This window comes from Cadophora gregata, assembly GCF_030347475.1.
Source record: "Cadophora gregata isolate MNR1 chromosome Unknown scaffold_3, whole genome shotgun sequence".
Lineage (NCBI taxonomy): Eukaryota > Fungi > Ascomycota > Leotiomycetes > Helotiales > Ploettnerulaceae > Cadophora > Cadophora gregata.
In genome coordinates this window covers 2,875,087-2,897,376 of record NW_026695926.1, presented here as the reverse complement: position 1 = coordinate 2,897,376, position 22,290 = coordinate 2,875,087, and the positions used below count along the sequence as shown (strand labels likewise).

The following is a 22,290-nucleotide window of genomic DNA, read 5'->3' as shown; positions in this document are numbered from 1 at the left end:
CAGCACGAGACTTATTCATCTTGATTTCATCTATTGCTTTTTTCATTATATAAGGGTTTTGAGGGAGGCGCTGTTCTGCTTGTGCTCAAGCAGGTAGACAGAAGCTAAATACTTTTATGCCTAGGTATAATTTCGACGTGTTCTGATCATTTACCGTGGTCCTTGAAATTTAGCGAAGTCTGGTCAAAAGCTTCATAAACATTGCCTTCATTCAACTATTTTGAGAGCAAAATTGAGTTCTACAACATGCAATTCACATCCAACACAGTTTAGTTTGAAGAGTTGTACACAAAATTGAATTATCTGTTCAGTGCAGCCCACCCATAAAGAGAATCCAGTAGGTGAGCAGCCAAAATGAGGACCACTTGAACGCCTGTAGTGAGAACCTTTGTGATCTATCCCTCCCAGTCTATGATTATGATGATTATGAAGCGCCAACCATCTGCCACATATAGCGAACAGCTCTAAGCACTCTGAGCAGAATGTAAAGCCCCGCACCCAGGATGGCCAACAAAGCCAGCACGTCAAGAGGAACAAAGATAGCTGCGAGCAAGAGCCCCATCCCCACTTTGCGAAGGCGCTGTAAATGAGCATCTGAGAGATCGTTATCAGCGAACCGGTCCCCCTTTGCGGTTACTGGTGCGGTCCTCCTGGATTGGGTATCATGGTCTGAGTCCTGAGATGAAGGCTCGTGACTCTCCTCGCTATCTTGTCATTGGAAAGAGAAGCCCCCAGGGAAACCTTGGGGAGCGCCTCGTTGACGTCCTCCACCTGGCATACCTCCTCCGAAACTGTGGAAACCGCCGCCACCTCCTCCTCCACGTCCACCACCCATCTGTGCGCCGAACATTTGCATCAGGATCTCGGGATCGATGTTCATGCCACCGCCCATACCACCACCGCCAAATCCTTCCATTGGATCCATCAGGTCCTCGCCACTATCATATCGAGCTCGCTTCCTGCATTCGAATTAGCATTTGATCAATACACAAGGAGTACAGATATCAACTTACTCAGGATCACTCAAGGTCTCATAGGCCTCACCAATATCCTTGAATCTCTCCTCAGCCTGCTCATCATCTCTGTTCTTATCAGGGTGGTGAATGATAGCCGCCTTGCGATACGCCTTCTTGATCTGGTTCTCATCGGCATCCTTCTCAATACCGAGAATCTTGTAGTAGTCCTTCCGCTTGCTCTTCTTTAGCTCCAACTCCGCATTCCGGACTTCCTTCGCAATACCGCTATCGGAAGGATCCTGTTCTTGAAGCTCCTTGAGCTCACGAACAGCTGCCTCCCAGTTACCAGATTGCCCAAGGGCATTTGCCTTGGTCTTCTTGGCCTTGGTGTATGAAGGATCGAGAGCAATAGCACGCTCGCAATCCTCAATCGCTCCGGTGTAATCCTTTAGTCGGTTTTTGCACAGCGCTCTGTTTTGCAGGAGTTTCGAGTTCGTTCCCTTGTTCAAAGGATCAACCTCGAGAGCCTCAGAGTACTTATCAATAGCCGCCTGCCAGCGTCCAGCCTTGTAGTCCGCATTTCCGTCAGCCTTCATCCGGTCGAGCTTTTGCACCATTCTCAGATACTTGACGGCATTCTTGAAGTCTGGATCATAGTTGAGGGCTTGTCTGAAGTGCTGGATGGCCTTCTCGTTCTCGCCTTGAGCATACAGAGCTCGTCCTCGGAGTACCAGAGCCTCAGGATCCGCGCTGTTGTTCCGTAACAGTGACATGGCAACGTTTTGAGCGTCGCCCAGAGCATTGACATTGCCCATCTTGAGATAGGCCTCTCCACGCATCAGCTGCCATTTTCTTGGCTTCTGCGCTCCCAACCCAAGCAATTTCTCAGCCTGGTCAAGAGCATGCAACGCCATAGAACCGGTCGTGCCCTTTTCCAGAGCATCCTCTGCGACAGCAATGTGCTGCAGCATAGCCTTAGCAGGCGCAATATCCTTTGCCGACGCTGGAGGTTGAATTCTGGCGTATGTGTCGAGAGCATCTTGGGCACGGCCTAAACTGGTATAAATTCTTGCTAAGCGGAGGAGAATCTTTGGATTGTTTGGATCCAGTTCGTCAGCTCTGGTGCAATCCTCCAGCGCATTTATGTACTGGCCATTCGAGATATAGGCAGCTGCTCGGTTGCTGAGATATGTGGCTGATGCTGGTTGTGCTTCAACGGCTACAGCAAAATTTATGTCAGCCTTGACTCTGCGAATATTTCAGCGACTTTGTAACATACCTTTGGTGTACTCTTCAATGGCTTTCTTGTACTCCTTGGCTTTATAGAACTTATTACCAGCAGCCTTAAATGCTTCTGCCTCCTCTGCCGTTGGGGGAGATGCAGCTGCAGGACTCGTAGGGTTAGATTTGTGAGGAGGAGGAACCGGACCTTCACCATTTGAAGCAGCGGGAGTCCCATTCGGCTTTGGAGAGTCGAAGGCACCGGGCATTTTTGTTTGTGGTGGGGGTGAAGTGGGAGCGTCGTGAGGGCCGCCCTCACTGTCGATGTCCATTCGATCAGGTTCCGACATATTTGAAGAAGCGCGCGCAGAAAGCTTCCGCAACTGGTCCGGTGGCAGGTTCAAGGGGTGGGTATTCGGGTCGTAAGGATGTCGTGGTGTTTTTGTGTTGGCCTTTGCAAAGCTGCGGCTGCTTCTAGAAGATCCTTGCCCGTGCTTATAATTTTCTTCGCGGCTCGGCTTGGAAGATTTCGAGGTTGAGGATGAGGGTGTCGTAGATTTCTTTGTGGGGGACCGCGACCGGGATGAGGCAGAATCGTCGTTGTCGCTGTCGGAGGTCTTCTTCGAGGATTTTTTGGGGGATTTGGAGAAGAAGTTCATTGGAATCGTAGCTCCCGCGAATGGTGTTGCGTAGCGTCGAAGATACCTTAGTGTGTAGTGTTCGGTCGGCGTTTGCGGTGGACTGGCCAAACTGAGGGTGGTATGCGAGGGCGAGGCAAGGAAGGCAAGGGAAGGGAAGACTGCCGTCGGGTGGGCGAGAAGCGTGCAGGCTGGCAGGCTGGCAGGCTGGCAGGCTGGGTCGCTCAATAACCCATGCACCCGGGAACTGATATTTCTGCTTCTATTTGGACGGACCTGTCTTCGAGGAGAGGGCACAAGAAGCAATAGCAGCAAGTAAGCTAGCAAGCAAGCAAGCAATGCAAAATAAACCAAACAGTGAGGATGGGTGCAGAAAAGTGAAGAGAACAACAGGAGAGGGAGCTGGAAAAAGGGCGTGTTAAAGGTGATGGATGGCTGGAGCCTCCGGTCACGACAGCAGCAGCGTTTGATGCAGTGCAGCGTGCAGCGTGCAGCAGGAGCAGAACAGGCGTCAATTGGATTTTGGGATTCTCTTCTTTTCCAATCAAAATGATCTCGGGTGCTCTCATTGGGGAAATCTGCCTCGAACTGTGGGGGTGAGGCCGGGTCTGCCGGGCTATTGGAAAAACTCAATGGGAGTTCAGGATGCCCCAGAACAAATATTCTAGAAGCTTCCAAGCTGTGAAAATATTGAAAAGGGGTGAATTACACATACACAGACTCAACAGTTCAGATTAGCGAAATTCAAAGGATGGCTGGACACCTTCATTCAGATAATCTCCCGGGACAGTATTTTGTATCGAGTCCTTTTGTGGACCATTCAGAGAATGTCCTTCATAGTTCATTTACAGTTGATGTCATTGATATATTCAGATGCCCTCTGGATAATATTTACAATACCCAGTGATTCTCAGCCTTGTCCCCGCTCTCAATTGGAGAGGCTGAGGAACCACGTCAACAAATGTTACCAAGCAGTAATGGCAAGTCGCCAAACGTGGGGTAATTTTGATTCATTTGATCTCATAGATCCGTAGTGATCGAAAGCCACTGCAATTATTATATTTACCTCATTATTACATTGTTAGGACGTGATCAATGACAATAATTCACGTCAACAACCGAGCCTCGAATATTTTGTTATCGGCCCCCTTCCTTTCCTTATCTATCCGAAAGCCCCTATTTACATTCAACCGAAGTCGACCAATCCCCAACGACGAAATGCTAGCTTACCATCAAGAGCGCAAACAATGATTTCTTGAGGATCCTATCGATTTGTTGTCAATTGATAAGCAAGACTTCGAAGATCAACAACACATAGGTGTTTGGCTCTGCATGAAACCAAGTTTTAGCCAATAGATTGAGCCAAGTGCCGGACTGCTTAACAGCGTAACATAGCAACACCGTTACACTCCTGTAACCTCACTTTCGTGACTCGAATCAGAGCAGATGAAGTTTGGTGTTAATCAGTCCTCCACTGGGGTAAGCACATGGGAACATCCGTGGCTACAGCGATATACGCAGGGCGTGGAAGGAAAGGTGCCCAAGAAAAAGCACAATACACAACAACAGAAATGAAAGTTGCAGTAATGAAGAAGTGTACATTCAACTCTCCTCCCTCTCTTTCCAATTCCCCATTCCCCATTCCCCATAAAACTCCAAGTCTAGTAATCCAACAGGAACCCATAACCCACCACACTCATCTAAAATACACCGGAACACCATAGACACAAACCGCGGCCGCATTCAAATACCTCAAATGGCACGCCCCCCTTGCCTTCGCAACAGCCTCAACAAGACTCACACTTCCATTCCCGCCACCAATTTTCTCCTTACTCTCTGCCTTCTTATCCCTCTCCCTCTCCTTCCCCTTCCCTTTCCTTCCACCAACACCACTACTCGACCCACCACTCCCACCCTCCCCCTCAAACAACCCCCACCACTCAAACGTCCTCATCGCAAACCGATCAATGTCCTTATCCGTAACATCCCACAGCGTAGCCACCAGCGCCGGACATCCCGCATGCATATAGTTAACCGGCGTTCCATATGGTTCGAATTCACCCCTCTCGACCAACGCGCCACTGCTACATCCCATAAGGACTGTAACAGCACACTTCTCCATCCTCTTAATCTCGCGAGCACGGATATATTGCGCGCCGCTGCCGTGACCAAAATACAGGAGGAGGTCTTTACTCTCGAGGGTCTCTTTGAATTCTTCTTCGGAGGGCGCACGGTTGGTGATGTTGGAGGTGAGGTTGAGGGATTGGAGGGGCTTTTGGAAAACGGATTGTGTATGTTTGAGATCACCACCGGGGTTGAGGATGTAGGAAGCGTTGGAACGGGAGATATAGTGACCTTCTGGGGCGTTTTCGTCTGCAGCGGTGTCCTTTTGCTGGGTGAGGATTCGTTCTCGTAGGCAGCCAAGGGATGGAAGGCGAGATACTGCGAGGCCGTCCATGCAGGGTAGAGATTCCCATGGGAAGGAGTGAAGTGCCTTGTCCAGAATCAATATGGTATGTCGTCCTTCATCAACTTGGCCAGATGCGTGCACCGCCGAATAGTAAGCACGAAGCGCATCATGCATCTCAATCACAATAGAGTCGAAGTCGATTTCAGCGTACGCATTGAGTTCACCATGGAACTGTAGGACATCGACAACGAAGTACAGGAGGTCAGTCAAAGGCTCCGAGAAGTCGCACTGCTCATCTGAGGCATCGCCTAGTCCAATGAAAAGATCCAAGATTCTCGAGTCCAGTGTAATCCGTGGCCCAGCGACCTTTCTCCCCGACTTGCGTCGAGAAGGAAGATGTCTGTCAAGGATATTCTGGAAAGATTTCTGGAAGCGAGCAAGCAGTTCTGGTCGTCGTGCGTGCTGGGAGAAGATTCCAGTGAAGCCACCCAGCCACACCTTTTCGATGTTCTCGAGAAGATCTCTCAGTCGCAAGTCCAGACTTTCTCTCTCTTCCCACCAAGCGGTCTTGGCTTCTCGCCCTGTCTTCCCAACAGCATCATGAGCACTTTCATTCGCCATCTCGATGATTTCCAGAAGTTCTGCATGGCCTTGCTCGAAACCGAAAACCTCTTCATCCGCGTCCATCGAGTTGTGTCGTCCGAGTGGTAAGCGAAGAACAAATGGGCTGTGGCCGGCTTGTAATTTCGTAATCGATAACTCCTGTTTACTGTCGCTGAGGGCAATGGATACGACCGTCCATGGCTTGGGAATAATATCTACATAATCTCGCTGGAACTTGGACAGGTCAGAACTGTGTGCGATGCTGGTGCGCCTAGAGTCACTGGTCGGTAGCTTTGGCCAGGTCAAGTCATCCAATTTCGATGGTGCGGGATCTCCTCTTATGGCCTTGCGCTCTCGTCTCAGGGCCAATGTTCTCGCGTTTTCTAGACCAAATTAGCATTAACAGATCACATATTCGAAAACAGACATACCTATTGAGGAACTTGCAAGGCCAGGATGAGCAAGCGACCTCCCCTTCACCTGGCCCGCTGCTGAGAGCAGAATTGCAACACTATTTAGCAGCGCAGATGCAGTATGCACAACAGAAATCGGAGCGACAGCAACAGCCATGGCTTGGATCTCTGTCAAATGCTCCTGAGCCTGACGTAACTTATCGAAGAAGCTATCCGGGACTGGACTTCTCGCTCCAGCAAGCTCTCTAACTCCCCTCGCGCCTTTCCTTGGAGGCGAGACTTTGACTACAGAAAGCCTGTCGCCATGTTTCTCAGTCTTTGCCAAACCCGCAACAGATGGAAAGGATATCGTGGAATCCTGCAACACAGAGTATACCGGATCTGAGTTCATCTGATCCAAGCTGTGAAAAAGGAATTGTTTGGCCATTGCAAGGCCATGATCGACTGCTTCGAGTTGCGAAAGGTGGCCGTTATCTAGCCCTTGCAGGATTGCAAGAGCCTCCACAAACTTTTTCGTGAATACTAGAGCACGCGCTTTTTGTCGAGCAATCAAGGATGTTAAGGATACAAGCTGGGGGCACTCCTCAGCTACCGATGCCGTTACCTCGATCGGAGACTTCGCTCTGGTTGTCGTCTTGCGTTTGGGTGCTGCTGCCTTCGCGCGAGCTGGAGCTTTTCTTGCCACAGGCACTTTTCGCTTGCTAATTGTCAACTGAGCCATTTTCTGCTCCAACCCATCCGATGCATCGGAGGCAGTAGCAATCCTCTCCAGACTGTTGATGTAATCCACCATACCAATATTCTTGACTGTCTCCTCGGCTTCTCCATACGCGGAGATTTCTTCGTCACGATCTCCAAGAAGACCATGCATGTTTCCCAGGTGATAAGTTAGAAGTGCTGTATCCCGGCTCTTATCGAATTTAGAGCAGAGTTTCTTCGCCTCCATCAAAAGCTCAGAACCACGATCCAAAACACCAGCTTTCAGCCAAGTGCTACCAAGGAAGGCAGTGGCCATTGCCAGATGTGCTTCGGATCCAACTTCACGAGCAAGCTTCTGTGCTTGTTCAGCGTAGTAGATCGTTTCCTGGAACATGCCATGATGAGCAAAAATAGTTGAAAGGTGGTTGAGGCTTCGGAAAAGAGGTGTGATTAAAGCCCAGAAGTCAGGTCCTGAGCAAACCTGGTCTCCAATCGATTTTGTGGGAACAACAATTGTCGACATGCTCAGCTGAGATACATCTTCCGTTAACTTCTCCACATCAACTTTCGGGACAGGGTCTGGTGTACTCGATTTCCGACGTGATTGTTCCTCGACATTAGTCCAGGCACGACGTACGAGTCTCACACACTGCTTTGCATGGCCAAGCGCTACATGGGCTGAGCCTCGTTCAAGAGCCAACACAGAGTAAACCATATAAACATTAGAGATCAAGATGTTCATCTTGGTTCTCTGCTGCAAGGGCGTGACTGATCTTGGCCTCGGAATAGGGTCTTTCTCTTCAGCATACATCGCTTGAGCAGCCGCGAGGTTTTCTTCCCTATTGTGTGTTAGCTCAGTACCTGCCCAACACAAGATATAACGTACAATTTGTCGAAGCTGCCAATGGCTAGCAGGTATTGGCAATGCGAGAGGTGTAATTGAAGAGTGGCATATGTTGTTACGCCATTGCGAGCGGCGTATACCATGGCTCGATCGAACGCCAATCCAGCTTTTCCGGAATATCCAAGCTGAAGCCATTGTGCTCCCAAGTAAGTGAAACTGAGGACAAGGTCATCTGGAACCGAGACACCGTCTCCGAATTCGTTGATCTCAGCGATCAATCGAAGAGCGGAAACTCTGACTGTCTCTAGCCCCTTCATCTGCAAGTAATCTCCAATTACACTCAAGTGGGCGAGTAGCCCAGAAACATCCTCGACCTGTTTTTCGAATTCGGCGAGAGTTGGGCAGTGTGACCGAATTGAGAACCATGTGGCGAGACCTTGCTTAAGTATCTCCAGCTTAGGTGCATCCTGAGCAAGCTCTATTGTCGTTGTTGCTAGACTCCTGTAATGACCAAGATAGGTTTGAAGACCCTCGTCTTTTGTGCCACGAGCATCGATTTTTGCAATTTCCGAATTTTGTAGCTCCTTTTCGAGGATTCCCTTCACGAAGTCGTTTTGCTCGGCTTCGAGGGATAAACAACGAACGAGAACCCTCAGCCTGCGGATAGGATACTGGTCGTGGTCATATAGTGATAGAAGCTCACTGAAGATGGTGGATAGGAGTTTCTCCGCAAGAGTAGTCTCGGCAGATTGAGTGGAAAATAAATCGAGTTGATGTTCAAGCACGGCCCCCTTCTCCTCGCTAGTCCAGGATTCGCTAACGAGTTGTGTTGATGTTGAAGCTTTGAGATATCGTAGCTGGACCTTCAAAAGAGTGTGTATAGTTCGTCCAAGCACTGATGCTGCATCATCCTCGCCCCAAACATCTTTAGGAGATCTCGTAGCAGCCTTCTCAACAGCCAGGACAAGCGCACCGTCGCTGATTAGCTCGTCCCGTAGTGTCTGGAGGGTCTGGAATAGCTCATCATAACGGGCTGTTGTCTTGCAGTATTCTGCCATCCGCTCGAGTTTCGTCGAGAATTGAGCCATCCTCCGCTCTTGCTGAGATCTCTGACGAATACTATCAATGGACCTACGTAAGGCTCGCATTTGTTGACCGTCCTTAACACCTTCTGGATTCCGTCGCATGTTGAGGTATTGAGTGTAGTAAAGGTTGGATATCCTGACATGATATGATGCTGAGCTTGATCCATCGTAAACAACGACATCACCAGAACTCGGATCAAGTCGGTCGCTGAGTAACAAACAGTCCTGTAGTTTCGAATCCACCAATTCCCACGTTGCTCGACCTTCTCCTACCAGCAATTTCACAAGGAACAGTGCCGAGTCGATAGCATGAAGAGCCGACTTGGTGATGAATTGCCTCCTTTGCTCGTATCGAAGTATGTCCTTGGTGGCAGACTTGACGTCTGGTTGGTTTCCAAGATACCTGAGAGACAATCGTGGCAGGAGTAACACTACCGGCTCACACATCTGACGCATACCATCCGACAATTGACCATCTGAACTTGCCCCGGCTCTGCACTGAGCAATTACAGATATAGCAGATCGTCTCACTCCAGAGATCTCGGTCATCAACTCATCAATTTCTGATGATTCTCCTTTGAATGGTCGTTCCAGTTCTTCCAATAGGGAAAGTAATGATTCTTCATCTTTGGGGTCACTGGAAGGGTCTCTAAGCTTCAACGCAACCAATCTTGCCAGCACAGAACAACGTTTGGCGTCCGAGTCAACACTCGGATCAAGTGTTTTCTGCCATTCCAAAGTCCACTTGACGGCTTCCTTCATAACATCCGCCTCTTTCGAGAGCGAACTCAGCAACCTGAATATACCGGCTAGAGTCGTCCTCAGTGCACGTGGTCGGGAATCTGAACAGTCCGATATTAACGTATGGATGCCTGTCATAGCCAGAGAAGCTACTTGATAAGTCTTCAATGCGCCGCTCTGGTTGCGACGCGCGAAGGCAGATAGACATCGTAGAAATGGGTCGAGGATTTCCTTGGATTGGTCGCCTTTGTGTCCTGCAAGGCCCCACCAGAGATATCTATTGTGTAGAGCCAGAGTTTGTACTTGGATCGAGATTTCGGGAGATACACTGAGCCGACTCTCCAAAGCAAGTGCATCATCGGCTGTAGAAATGCTGGGGCAGAGTGATAGGAGGATTTCCGAAAGTGTCTGCATCTGTCTAACGATCTTATCCGTCTGCTTCTGGTCCTTAGAGTCCTTGGCTGCTAGGAGGAGTAATCGTGTTGGTGATGAGGAATGCTCGGTGTGCAAAATCCCAAATCCATCTTCGATAATCTTCGGTTTCCGGCAAGAAGTCATGAGTCGCAGCACCTGTAGCTGAGTAGTGATGACAAGACCAAGTTTTGCTCCAGTAAATTCCGCCTTTCTAAAGTCTAACAATTCGGCCAATGTTTGCGCTACTGGTGCTGTAGTTGCCTTCGCCGATCCCTTCTTCACTCCATCTACAGGATCCAATCGTCTCTTCAATATCCTCAATTCCTTGATCGCTAAATCGTCCAATCCCAAAGATACCAATTTTCCAACCAACACAGACATTCCATTCTCAAGTTGAAGAGGCGGCAGATCTACCCCAGGCGTTTTGGCAGCTTGTAAAGTCCGCAGACACGAGAACGCTATCCTGGCGCATTCACCGACCGACCTGTGTCCAGACGAAGTTATTGAAGCCGAGGAAGAAGATCTGCTATGCCGGGACGATATATCTGGAGAACTTGTGACTCGATTCAGTGACCGTGGTTGTAATGGTGACTGAGGCAGGGAATTGGATCGTCGAAGTGCTTTTCTGGCCGATGATTTTACTAAGTCTTTCGAGGATGCTTGTCGTCGAACGGTTGCTGGCGCAGGAGTTTTGATTGCTTCACTTAGGGATTTGAGGGTGGCATTGATGACCTCCGTCGCCAGAATTGATCTCTCTTTCGGTGATAATTGCTCTCCATCTTCGTGAACTTCCGTCTCCGCGACACTTTTCTTCGTCCTCGTCTTTGCTGCGGATGTCCTGGCCGGTTTGGTTTTTGAAGCAGCGGTAGCTTTTACTGGTTTCTTCGCAGTCGTCCCGGTCGTATTTTGGGCCTCTGATTTCGGTAATAAGAGCTCGTTGAGTATGGTAACTGTCGCGGGTGAACATGTTGATGCTGATGTAACAGCGGTCCGAATCGAGTCGGCAGTTGTTTGTAAGGACGCCATGATGATAATGATCACTGACAAAAAAAAACGTTCAGTGCTATTGGCAATTAGACATTATACAAAATGGATCCAGAATGCAAAGAGCAATATTCTTCGTTCTGCAGAATCGCGACTTTGACTATTCGAAGTGGATCGTGATGATGTTTGAACCGGTTGGCATGGTAACAAGTTGATCGGCGCCAACCTTAATCCGTCCCGTCTTCAAGAAAGCTGGTGAACTTCCTCCGAGCTTTTTCCCAGGAACCATATCAAAATTACTTGCGTCCAGTATCATATATTGAAAATGATGAAACCAACAATGCTCCGTCGATTCCTTCTCGCGCCACCTGCTCTTCGCACAGCACTCGTTCCCATCCCGCCACGAGCCCTTCCACCTCTTGCCCGGCCCTACTCAGCAGCACCCAATATCGCGCAAACATCATTCTGGATCAGCTTGATCCCAAAGCCTTTCCGAAAGAGCTCTCCAACAGCCGCTCTCAAAAAGAAAGTAAAATCGAAGGAATGGAATCCCGCGACCTTCTTTATAGCCATATTCCTGCTCATTGGATCGATGTCAATCCAGATGATCGCATTGCGCAATGACTTTGCGGCGTTCAGTCGCAGGGCTGATGCGCGGATCGGATTGTTAAAAGAGATTATTGAGAGGATACAGAACGGGGAGGATGTTGATGTTGAGGGGTTACTGGGGACAGGTGATGCTGTCAGGGAGAAGGAGTGGGAAGAAGGTATTGTTCCTTACTTCTCTCTGTGAAAAATGTTTCTGACTGGTACTAGTTTTACAAGAGATTGAGAGGGAAGATCAAGCTTGGGAGGAATCAAGAAAAAGCAAACCAAAACACGGCCGAAACCTCGAGGAAGCGAATACAGCGTCGAAACCACAAGTTCCAACGCCAAAAGAACCACCTGCCGAAAAGCCCAAGTCAAATGCTCCATCTGGATTCTATTAGACTTCTATAACTGGATTGTATACAATATGTACAAAATATACAGCTATTCTAAGATAGCATATCTTTGAACACCCTGCTGTTAGAGTGCTCTTGGTGGACATCGTCCGATCTTTGGGGCTTGGAGTGAGCCAAGCCAGTACGCTTCAGTTGTTCAACAAGTCCCGGCAGGACTTTATCTGTTGGCAACTCGATACGAACGCCAGATTCTCCAGACTGGCCCATAGGCAACTTCTGAAAGAATGCATCTTCTCCTCTCACTCCACCAAGATTCAATATTCCAATGGGCATACCCCTTTCATTGGCTCGTTTTGCAAGTCTCCATGCAGAATACGTCGCCAAGGAAGTTCCCATGATTAGAAGTCTTCCTGATCCATCAATTGCCTGTTCCGCAGCTTCCTTGACTCGGGTAGCTATGCTCTCTCCAAACATGACTACGGCAGGCTTTAGAATTCCAGCAGTACTTGTTGACTTCCAAGCGCCTTCCTCGTCAACTTCAACAATTGTCTGCGTCCCGTCCCCAGCAATTGGTGGATTCGCCAGACAATGTGGACATGCTGGATATCGAAAGGTTGTATATGGTGCTCCGGGCAAATCAACATCTCCATCCGGATTGGTTTTCATACCCTTTGCCCTTCTCTCGTCCGGATTCTCAGTATCCATTGCACCCGATGCAATGGCTTCTAACAGAAAGGCTGCCCAAGCAGGATTCAGTCTTGCTAGAGCTTCTTGGAAAGCTTCTCGAGGCAGGTCATTGTGACAAGTGACACAAGTCAAGGCCCGCAGATAGCCATGTAGCTCTAGTGTTGGAAGTTCTGGATGCGCAGTTGAATGGAAGGAGTCGACATTCTGTGTGACAACACTCCGTACAAGCCCTAGTTCTCCAAGATGCTTAACGGCGTAATGTGCAGGATTTGGTCTGGCCTTGTGTAGATTCGTCCAACCTAGGAAACTTCGAGCCCAATATCTCTTTCTCGCCTCGTGGTTTGCCAGGAACTCGTGATAGTATATGGGACGATATGTCTTGTTCACCCTATATGTTCCATTCGTACCTCTGTAATCTGCCAGTCCTGAAGCGACAGAGATGCCAGCTCCTGACAATATCACCGTCGAGGCCGGGTCCGCAGCTCCATCTTGCAGCGAGGGGGATGGTGGGGCAGTAAGGAACTTCGAGAGCGCAGCGATGGCGCCGTTGATGGTATTAGCGTTGCGTGGAATTATATTTGGAGCTGGCAAGGGGCCCGTGTAGGGGATTCGCATGAATGGGGGTTTTTTCATCGAGTATTTACTCGCTGAAACTTCGCAGAGAAGCTTGAAATTGGAGCTTGTTGAGGGCGGCGGCGGCTGATGAAGGTATTCGCGTCATTACTCAAGTACTCGTGTCCCTCTTCGGCGGCTGTTTCGTCCACTATACCGTCCACTTTTCCGGGCGGCTTAGATGCTTAAAGTTAGAGGGCCCTAGGTTCTGTCAACGTCCCGAGTTAGCTGAGCTGCATGTAACTGAGTAAGTTTAGCAAGCATCTGCAGAATTCGGGTGGCAAAGCCGACAAATAATAACATCAGCATTAGAAAGAAGTATGGTGCAGGGCAAAGAGGCGCGTAACAGGCTCGGGCAGGGCCGAGGAGGAGGCCGGAGGAGCTCACCACATCCACCTGAACTGCCCTGCTGCAATACCTTCCTAGGTACATTAATGCTCCTCAGACCAGAAGTAGGCTGGTGGGATGACTGGAGTGGAACCTTTTGCCCTTGGACCATGCCTAGAAAAGCACGGGAGTTCCTCTCAGGAGTCAGGGCTGCTAAAAAGCTTCGATTCGAAATAGCCAAGGGTTAAGTGGCTGCACTGCGTGGTATGAGACGAAAAAGACTTAGAAAGCCCCCGTCTGAGACCCCCGAGCACCTCATCGCCGTCGCCGTCGAAATAATTTTGTTCGTCATTGGGAGACGAGTACGTTTCCCACTGCCTTGCCTTGGCATTCCCTAGATTTATAGAACTTCCATTTTCGCCCGGCGTCTTTCATTTTCATGCCCGCGTCTCTATACACGCGTCCCAAACGCAGGCTTGACCTGTCCGAGGTCTCGTCCTGCTGTCCTCGTCTCTGGCCCGGCCTTTGCAGCTCTCAATGCCTTTCCGCTGCCCCTCGACTCCCGGGGCGACATCGCGCTTAAAGCCTGTCACACTCCTCTTGAGGCTGAGTTTGAGAAGGACACATCAATCACAACAACAGTGCAGAGTGCTCCAATCCTCCGCCCTCGATTCACTCTCCTTCAGTTCTGTATTAAAGGGCAGCACACCCGCGAAACACTCCTTTCCCAAATTACAATCTTTCGCCAGCACATCCTACTTCAGCGCCCCCCTCCGTCCAATGGCCGCCCTCACTACCACCCAGACGCGCTCGCACGCCGGTCACTCACATCATCATCACCATGATAATACATACCTCACTTCGAAGAATAAGAACGATGCAGGCGTGCGGATCACAAGAATCGGTCTCTACTCCAACCTGGGCATGGCCATTGCGAAAGGAGTCGGTGGATATGCCTTCAACTCGCAGTCTATGATCGCAGATGCATGGCACAGTTTGACAGATCTGGCCAGTGATATTCTGACACTGGCAACTGTTTCCTGGAGCTTGAAGCCCCCTACAGCACTCTTTCCTACTGGATTTGGAAAGGTGGAGAGTTTGGGGTCTTTGGGAGTCAGTGGAATGCTGCTGTTTGGAGGCTGCTTCATGTGTTTGAACAGCTGCGAGATTCTCTATGCGCACTTCTTCCTGGACGCTCATGCTGCTGCAGAGGCTGCTGCGCATGCACACGGACATAGCCACAGTCACAGTCATGGTGCCGTAGGACCGAGTATACATGCCGCCTGGCTTGCTGCAGGAACAGTGATCTTGAAGGAATGGCTGTACCAAGCGAGTAAGTACTTTAGAAACCGCTATCCAATTCCGCAAGCTAACCATTTCGCAGCCATGAAAGTAGCCAAAGAACGAAAATCCTCCGTCCTAGCCTCGAATGCCATCCATCACCGAGTCGACTCTCTTACCGGAATTGTAACGCTATTCGCGATTCTCGGCGCAAACTTCTTACACGAGGCAGCATGGCTGGATCCAGTCGGAGGTTTCCTGATCTCGTTGCTGGTCATCAAAGCTGGTTGGGGAAATACCGTTTCGGCACTCTACGAATTAGCAGACAAGGGTATCGACGACGAAGTGAAGGCATCCGTAAGAAAGGCAACAGCAAAGAGCTTCGAGACCCTTAGAGATGGAACACAAATCGAGCTCCGGGAAGTCGAAGGCGTCAAATCCGGACAGAACTATCTGGTCGATCTACAACTCGCAGTACCAAAATCTTGGACCGTTGAAGATGTCAGAGAAGTCGAAGAGGGTGTTAGAGAAACGGTCGGATCGAAAGTAAGAGGTGTCCGCCGTATCAAGATCCGATTCGTGCCAAAGGATGATGGTTCGTCAACTTTGTTCGACGAGTTCATAAGTGGGGATGTCAGCCCACGAGCCGGTCCAGAGCCCGAAGAGCATGACCATGATCACGATCATGACCATGACCACTCACATACAAATGGCAATGGCAAGAAAATACAATAGATTCGCCTGTACATACGATAAAGACATTTCGTGGAGTTGGCATGGTTCTTAAGGGCGTTTACATTTGGAATGGAAGAGAATTTTGGAACTCTTGGAAGACTTGCACAGCAAGATGGCGTTTAATCGGACCTGCATCAGTAGATGCTGTATATCAGGATATCACTCCATAGACTTTGTCCATCTCCAGTGAATTATCTTGAGCTCCTCCTTACTAGTCCTTCTCTCATTGGTGCGCATGTTTATGCTCAAGTGCCACAGCAAGCCACAGTTGGGGTTTAGCCTAATGTCAACCCATGCCGTGGATCACCCCTCCAGACTGCACCCCACCAAGAAATCTTTCCTCTTGCCAGATCAACAAACATTTCTGTTTCCACACAAAGATCGGTTGGAATTTCAAACAGTTCCTGTCAGAGAAGTTGTAAATCCATCCCAGTACTTAATAATGTCTTCTCAAGACGGCCCATTATATCTCGGTTTCGACCTCTCCACACAACAACTAAAAGGTGGGGTCATGTGAGCCCCTTCTCTCCTCGAACATCTCACTAACACTTTCCAGCAATTGTCATAACATCGGAATTGAAAGTCCTGTATGAAGCCAAAACAGACTTCGATGCCGACCTCTCAAAATATGGCATCAAGAAAGGCGTACACGTCAATGAAGCCGAGCGAGAAGTCTACGCTCCTGTGGCCATGTGGCTGGAAGCCGTGGACTTGGTCTTGCAGCGATTGAAAGAGAAAGGGACGCCTTTTCAACGGATCAAGGGTATTTCTGGTGCTGGTCAACAGCACGGGAGTGTGTATTGGAGTAAGATTGCTGAGCAGTCACTGGCGACGCTGGATCCGAAGGGAACTTTGGTTGATCAGCTGTCCAAGACTGCGTTCGCTCATCCTTTCAGTCCGAATTGGCAGGATGGGAGCACGCAGAAGGAATGTGATAAGTTTGATGCGGAATTTGGCTCTGCTGAAAGGCTTGCAGAAGTCACGGGAAGTAAGGCTCATCATGTAAGTGTTCTTCCTTCAAGTCAAGTTCGACACAGCTGATCATCTGAAGCGTTTTACTGGCCCTCAAATCATGCGTATGCACAAGAACCACCCAGAGGTCTATCGTGCAACATCACGGATAACTCTCGTCTCCTCATTTCTTGCTTCTGTCTTCCTAGGCAAAATAGCTCCATTCGATGTCTCCGATGTGTGCGGCATGAATCTTTGGGATATCAAAGCTGGATCCTGGAGCGAGCCACTACTCAAACTCGCTGCCGGAGAAGATGGCCTCGACTCCCTCAAGCAGAAACTAGGAGACGTCCGCGAAGACGGAGGTGGCAGCATGGGCTCCATCTCCTCCTACTTCGTCCAACGCTACAACTTCCCCTCCGACTGCGGCATCGCCCCTTTCACAGGCGACAATCCCTCCACTATCCTCGCGCTCCCCCTCCGCCCCCTCGACGCCATCGTTTCGCTCGGCACATCCACCACCTTCCTCATGTCCACACCAAAATACGTCCCCGATCCAGCATACCACTTCTTCAACCACCCCACCACAGCCGGCTTGTACATGTTCATGCTCTGCTACAAGAACGGCGGCCTAGCACGTGAGAAGATCCGAGACGCACTTCCTAAATCCTCAACAGCCGACAGCTGGTCAACATTCAACAAAGTCGCCCTCGACACACCCCCACTGGGACAATCATCCCCTTCAGAAAAAGCAAAACTAGGTCTCTATTTCCCCCTCCCCGAAATCGTACCCAACGTCCGCGCCGGAACATGGCGCTACACATGTTCCAGCTCCGGCACCGACCTCCAAGAATCTCCCGACTGGGGCCACGAAGCCGACACGCGCGCCATCGTGGAATCCCAAATCCTCTCCCTCCGTCTCCGCTCCCAGAAACTAGTCCACAGTCCCGCCGCTGGGCTCCCTCCCCAGCCAGGCAGGATATATCTCGTTGGAGGCGGCTCGCTTAACCCCGCTATTGCGCGCATCATTGGTGATGTGCTGGGTGGGGCGGAGGGAGTGTGGAAGTTGGATGTTGGTGGGAATGCGTGTGCGTTGGGGGGTGCGTATAAAGCTGTTTGGGCAATTGAGAGGAAGGAGGGAGAGAGCTTTGAGGAGTTGATTGGGGGGAGGTGGAGGGAGAGTGAGGCTGTTGAGAAGGTGGATATTGGGTATAGGGGGGATGTTTGGGGGAGGTATGGGGATGTTTTGGGGACGTTTGAGGAGATGGAGGGGAAGGTTTTGGAGGGGGAGGAGAGGAATAAGTAGATATTTGACAAGGGAGATTGTTCATTTAGTTTCTTAGTGCGTTACTATTCAATAAAAGAAAAGTATAATTGTGCATATTGTTCGTCAGCGTCTGGCTATCTATTGTTAATTGGTAAATTCAAACACCTAACTATGAGATAAGTTGTGGGTAGCTGCCATTACCTTACTAGCTTGTTTGTGTTCGCTTGAAGGACACTATTGTTTACCTATTCGTCGCAGCAACCAAGAGAAGTGCCAATTAGAATGAAAATGCGTCGGAATTTACGCTTCGCTCCTGTAAACAACAGTATCTCATTTTGAGCGGCTACGGACAGATACGAACAAGAGACCATTCTTGTAGGAAGTAAGAAACTGCTCTCGTAGAGCATTGGATGGCTGAGATGTCATCTGCTGAGCTTGCATTCTGTGGAAAGTACGAGCTACCATAGACTGTTCGGTCCGAAACTCTCTGCTTGCCATACACAGCCGCTACCTTCCTCATAGTCTGCTTGCTTCAAGCTCAGTGCCGCTCGCATTCACCAAAGCTTCAACGTCGACGTGCCCACAATCTTTTTTACTCCCGAACGCCTCTCATTTTGCCCTGGATAAAGTCCTCAACCACACGTGTCGTGACGCGCACCATGTAAACCCATTGTTCAAAACCCAACCTCGGAGGTACACAGTCTTCATCCCAGGCAAAGCCCTGATGCCGAACACCATTACCCAGAGCAATATCCACAGTCAACTTTCCCCCTTCCTCGATCAACGCCTGCCAATCCCTTTCATACTCATGATTCCCGAGATGGAAAGCCTCACTGTTAATCGCTTCCTCACATAGCGGGCCGTGAATATCAACGTAATTTTCAACGAAGCTCCGGAGTTTGGATATTGGAGCACTGTGGTTGTATGCAACGAACGCGCCTTTAGCACTCAGCCAGCGTTCGTGGCGACCGTAGATGGCGAATATGAGGTGCATGGCTTCATTCATGAATCTGGGGCTGGCGATACGGTCTCCAAAGACCCAGAGCTCTTCTGCGGTGGAGGACGACTCGATGTGTCCGGTGTAGGCCCAGGTCAGGAAGCCGGCAACTACGTTGGGATTCTCTTCTGGTAGTGGAATGATGTTTGTCTATTTTCATAACGTCAGCATTCATAGACGAGAACTGCAGGTCAATTCCGAGAAAAATAAAATCTGTCTTCAAAGGTTTGGTTATTTTCAAACAGTGCGGTATAATACTGACCTGACTTTCTTTGAAGTTGCCGTACAACGCCGCATCGAAGAACTCAGAGGTGAAACCCAACAGTGCTTTATGACAAGTGAGCTCTTTTTGGGATGGCCCAACTGAGATTGTAACGATGTCAGGACAGTTGAGTAAGCTGTCAAGTCCTTCTTTCAGTATCTTTGCAGGGCTTCTACCAAAGATAAAGACAACTTACAGCTGGCGGACTTTCTCAGCGTGGAGGGCTAGTCTAGCAACTCGTGAGCATTCCATTGTGGGAGGACGGTAGGAGCACGAATAGCAGAGGCACCGATATTTAGACATTCTTGCCTCAATATCCTTACTCAGGAACTTGATCTGGGTATCGCTCGCCATGTCTTGCGGCTTGATAGTTTGGTGCGTCTGCGAAGTGCTGCTCATGGGAATGTGGTTTTGTCTTTGCTGCGACGTGAGAGTGGGAGTGATCGTCTGGAAGGGAAGTAATGAGGTGCAAAGTCTTTGTTTCTTACTCCAAGTTCTAGAAGAAGGTCGGAGCCTATAAAGTGGCTCAGACTGATACACAGGGCTTTTTCAAAATCCACTCTCGCATGTGGATTGTGTCTTGCACCGCGAGGCAGGTAGAACACAAATTAGTTGTTCACCTTTTCTAGCCCAGTCTGGTCATAAAGTATTTTTCTGTGTCAAACTACCTCCGTACCCATTTGATTCTATTTTAAGTCATTCCTCGTCGGTGACTGATAATTATCCTCGAGGTCGAACATTAGGTATCGCCAGTATGCAGACTAGTGAGCAAGAGAAAGAAATTAGCCCAATCCAACCCACTCCATCCAACCATCTCTTGAATCTACCTTCAAATCACTAAGCGTATCAATTTTGAACCACGACGGCCAAAGACTGCCAGATCAATACATAACCTAGATTTGCATGGCTTCATCAACGGAACGTTTATTAGGCTGTACCATTTCGCTGAGAAGTCACTTTGATATCAAACTTCAATAACGGCGCCTCTCGTAAAAACACTTCAATTCGAACTATGCATTTGACTCCAAGAACTGGAAAAGCCTTCAGTGACTTGAGTATCTCGGTCTCGTCATGATTCTCGCCATGTTTATTGACTTGCCAAGCCTGCAAGCGAAATAAAAGGGGGGTTCGATGCCGGATATTCAACCAAACAACAAATAGCCACATCTTCTTATACTGGCTATGGAGAAAGTTTGAGCCAATAATATAGATAATAATAACGCTATGAGAAGAATAAAAAACCCCCAAGAAGATTATGCTTCAACGTGTGTCATGGGAGTAGAAACTTCCCTTGAGTGGAAACGAAATACTAACAGCACCTCCCTTCAAGCGGAAATTCGCATGGGGTAAACACATCGCCTTTGTTTCAATAACGGGATATTTGTCCTGCATACAAGATCAGGACTGCCAAACTTGACCTTCTTCTCGTTGATTTGGATCCTACGCACATCAGTCGAGCATCCATTAGTAGTAAAACACGTTCAAGGAAAATTCTCTCTGATAGTTTCCGAGGGTATAGTAGCTACGTCCAAATGGTCCAAGTAGAAGAGAATGCATGATGCATGAGCTTTTATATTGTTTGGAAAGCCCAATCGTGGCTGCCTCATCCCAAACCAGACCTCAAACTCCATTTTATTGTCTCTACCAATTGCCGCTTCCTAGGAAGCGGTTTTGGGAAGGCTAACAGGAAAGAGTCCCAAGTCCAGCCCTTGGTCTCTTTTTGTAGAGAAATCGTCGTTCGCGAGATAGCTAGGGTGGTGGATGTAATCCTTCTTCTCAAGCCTCCGCCCTAAACTCCCCATTCGCCTAAGTCCTTAAATCCTTCCCTCCAATTTCTCCTCTCACAGTGGCGTGGATCTCTTCTTGCCTTGGAGGAAATCATCGATTGGTCGGGAGGTTATCGGAAGCAAATATTTGTGCTGACTTTCCATCCATGTTGGTATCTCCTCCTCAGCATCATCCCAATTAGCCCAATAGTCATCGATAAGAGAAGCGTTTTGGACAATTTGTAGTACAATATCTCCACCACTCTGTATAAGACGCTGCCAATCCCTGACATAGCCTGCTGCCTTTTTTGACTCCAGCACCCTTTTGCAGAAAGGACCTTGAACGTTGAGTAAGTCCATCAAGAATTTCCGGAGCTTCGAGCCATCTGCTATTTCGTAAAATGCAATTTCAACACTTTTAGTGCTGATGAAAGTATCTTCATCGCGGTATCCATCAAACATATGAAACATGACTGCGTTGGAAAACCTTGCGCTTTGCAATTTGTCTCCTAATACCCAAAGCTCTTCGGGGCACACACAGCTGTTGATTTGACCAGTGTATGCCCAACTAACAAAGGCTTGAAAGGCAGTACAGTCTTCTTCTGGCATCGAGATAGTACTTTCGTTAGCTTCTTTCATAGTTCCATAGAAGGCAGCATCGAAAAAGTCCGAGCTAAAACCCAAGATAGCCTTATGGCAAACGAATTTACGCTCTTCCGCGCCCACAAAGACGACAACGGTGTCGACGCAGTTTGATACACTATTCAAGACTCTGGTCAGCGTCGTAAATGCTTCGAGGGTGAGAGAGGAGAACCTACAGTCGGGCAACAGATGTGCAGTGCTTTCGAACTCGTTCTTGTCCAAGGCAAAACCGAGATCCACCTATGCGGCAACGAACACACTGACACAGATATGTGCCAGTTTCAGTCTCCAAAGGTTTGCCTTCATGACGATCTGCCATCTTAGCTATGTATTGCCAAGGCTAGTCTTGAGCTAAGTTGAGCTGCCGAGAGTCCAAAATGGAGATCGGGGCTGTTCTTTGCTCACGACTGCGGAAACAGCTGCTTCTTGAGAATACAGATGAGGAAGATGACATTTCCAGGAGTTCAGGCTTGAAAGAGAGAGGGCTGAAGCTGTGGGTGACTTTAAATTGGTGATGGCTCGAGGTTTGTTGCTATCCCAAGGTCTTCAACAACGATCTCTTCTTCTCAGTTGCTGGAACACCTTCTGTCGGAGAGTCTGGCGTTGTTATGTTGTGATGGTTATGTTAGAGGATTGGATTTGTGGGAGACCTATGGCGCCAGCGCGTTTCTTGTGGGAAGCGCCTCTGGCAGAGAAGTACAATACTCGTTAAAGGATCTGTGTAGATTTTAGCTCAACATGACGTGATCAGTATCAACAATAATCTCGTGCAGGGCTTTCCAAGGCGCCAAAGTTCATTGCAAGCAAGGAG

General features: G+C 49.0%; 8 protein-coding genes across 8 annotated transcripts; 3 read left to right on the top strand and 5 right to left on the bottom strand.

Annotated features, from left to right (window-relative positions):
• Positions 1-193: 193 nt before the first annotated feature.
• On the bottom strand, positions 194-3,514 carry ONS95_009479 (uncharacterized protein). The gene is made up of 2 exons (XM_058503078.1): positions 2,236-3,514; positions 194-2,175 (listed from the first exon to the last, which is right to left on the bottom strand). Exons 1-2 carry the CDS (start codon positions 2,834-2,836, stop codon positions 1,010-1,012), a joined length of 1,767 nt encoding a protein of 588 aa, XP_058362012.1. The 5' UTR covers positions 2,837-3,514; the 3' UTR covers positions 194-1,009.
• A 501-nt stretch (positions 3,515-4,015) lies between these two features.
• On the bottom strand, positions 4,016-11,147 carry ONS95_009478 (uncharacterized protein). Its single transcript, XM_058503077.1, has 3 exons — positions 7,827-11,147; positions 6,260-7,779; positions 4,016-6,211 (listed from the first exon to the last, which is right to left on the bottom strand). Exons 1-3 carry the CDS (start codon positions 11,048-11,050, stop codon positions 4,512-4,514), a joined length of 6,444 nt encoding a protein of 2,147 aa, XP_058362011.1. The 5' UTR covers positions 11,051-11,147; the 3' UTR covers positions 4,016-4,511.
• A 201-nt stretch (positions 11,148-11,348) lies between these two features.
• Positions 11,349-11,997, top strand: ONS95_009477 (uncharacterized protein; the record flags this gene model as incomplete). The annotated part of the gene is made up of 2 exons (XM_058503076.1): positions 11,349-11,775; positions 11,825-11,997. 2 exons carry the CDS (start codon positions 11,349-11,351, stop codon positions 11,995-11,997), a joined length of 600 nt encoding a protein of 199 aa, XP_058362010.1.
• A 48-nt stretch (positions 11,998-12,045) lies between these two features.
• On the bottom strand, positions 12,046-13,254 carry ONS95_009476 (uncharacterized protein; the record flags this gene model as incomplete). Its single annotated transcript, XM_058503075.1, has 1 exon — positions 12,046-13,254. The coding sequence occupies one exon, from the start codon at positions 13,252-13,254 to the stop codon at positions 12,046-12,048; it is 1,209 nt and encodes a 402-aa protein (XP_058362009.1).
• A 1,104-nt stretch (positions 13,255-14,358) lies between these two features.
• Positions 14,359-15,594, top strand: ONS95_009475 (uncharacterized protein; the record flags this gene model as incomplete). The annotated part of the gene is made up of 2 exons (XM_058503074.1): positions 14,359-14,911; positions 14,963-15,594. The coding sequence occupies 2 exons, from the start codon at positions 14,359-14,361 to the stop codon at positions 15,592-15,594; spliced, it is 1,185 nt and encodes a 394-aa protein (XP_058362008.1).
• A 235-nt stretch (positions 15,595-15,829) lies between these two features.
• ONS95_009474 (uncharacterized protein) lies at positions 15,830-17,851 on the top strand (the record flags this gene model as incomplete). Its single annotated transcript, XM_058503073.1, has 3 exons — positions 15,830-16,097; positions 16,151-16,596; positions 16,646-17,851. 3 exons carry the CDS (start codon positions 15,830-15,832, stop codon positions 17,849-17,851), a joined length of 1,920 nt encoding a protein of 639 aa, XP_058362007.1.
• A 553-nt stretch (positions 17,852-18,404) lies between these two features.
• ONS95_009473 (uncharacterized protein) lies at positions 18,405-19,323 on the bottom strand (the record flags this gene model as incomplete). The annotated part of the gene is made up of 3 exons (XM_058503072.1): positions 18,405-18,959; positions 19,072-19,207; positions 19,268-19,323. The coding sequence occupies 3 exons, from the start codon at positions 19,321-19,323 to the stop codon at positions 18,405-18,407; spliced, it is 747 nt and encodes a 248-aa protein (XP_058362006.1).
• Positions 19,324-20,912: 1,589 nt separating this feature from the next.
• Positions 20,913-21,798, bottom strand: ONS95_009472 (uncharacterized protein; the record flags this gene model as incomplete). The annotated part of the gene is made up of 2 exons (XM_058503071.1): positions 20,913-21,597; positions 21,656-21,798. The coding sequence occupies 2 exons, from the start codon at positions 21,796-21,798 to the stop codon at positions 20,913-20,915; spliced, it is 828 nt and encodes a 275-aa protein (XP_058362005.1).
• Between the last annotated feature and the right edge of the window lie 492 nt (positions 21,799-22,290).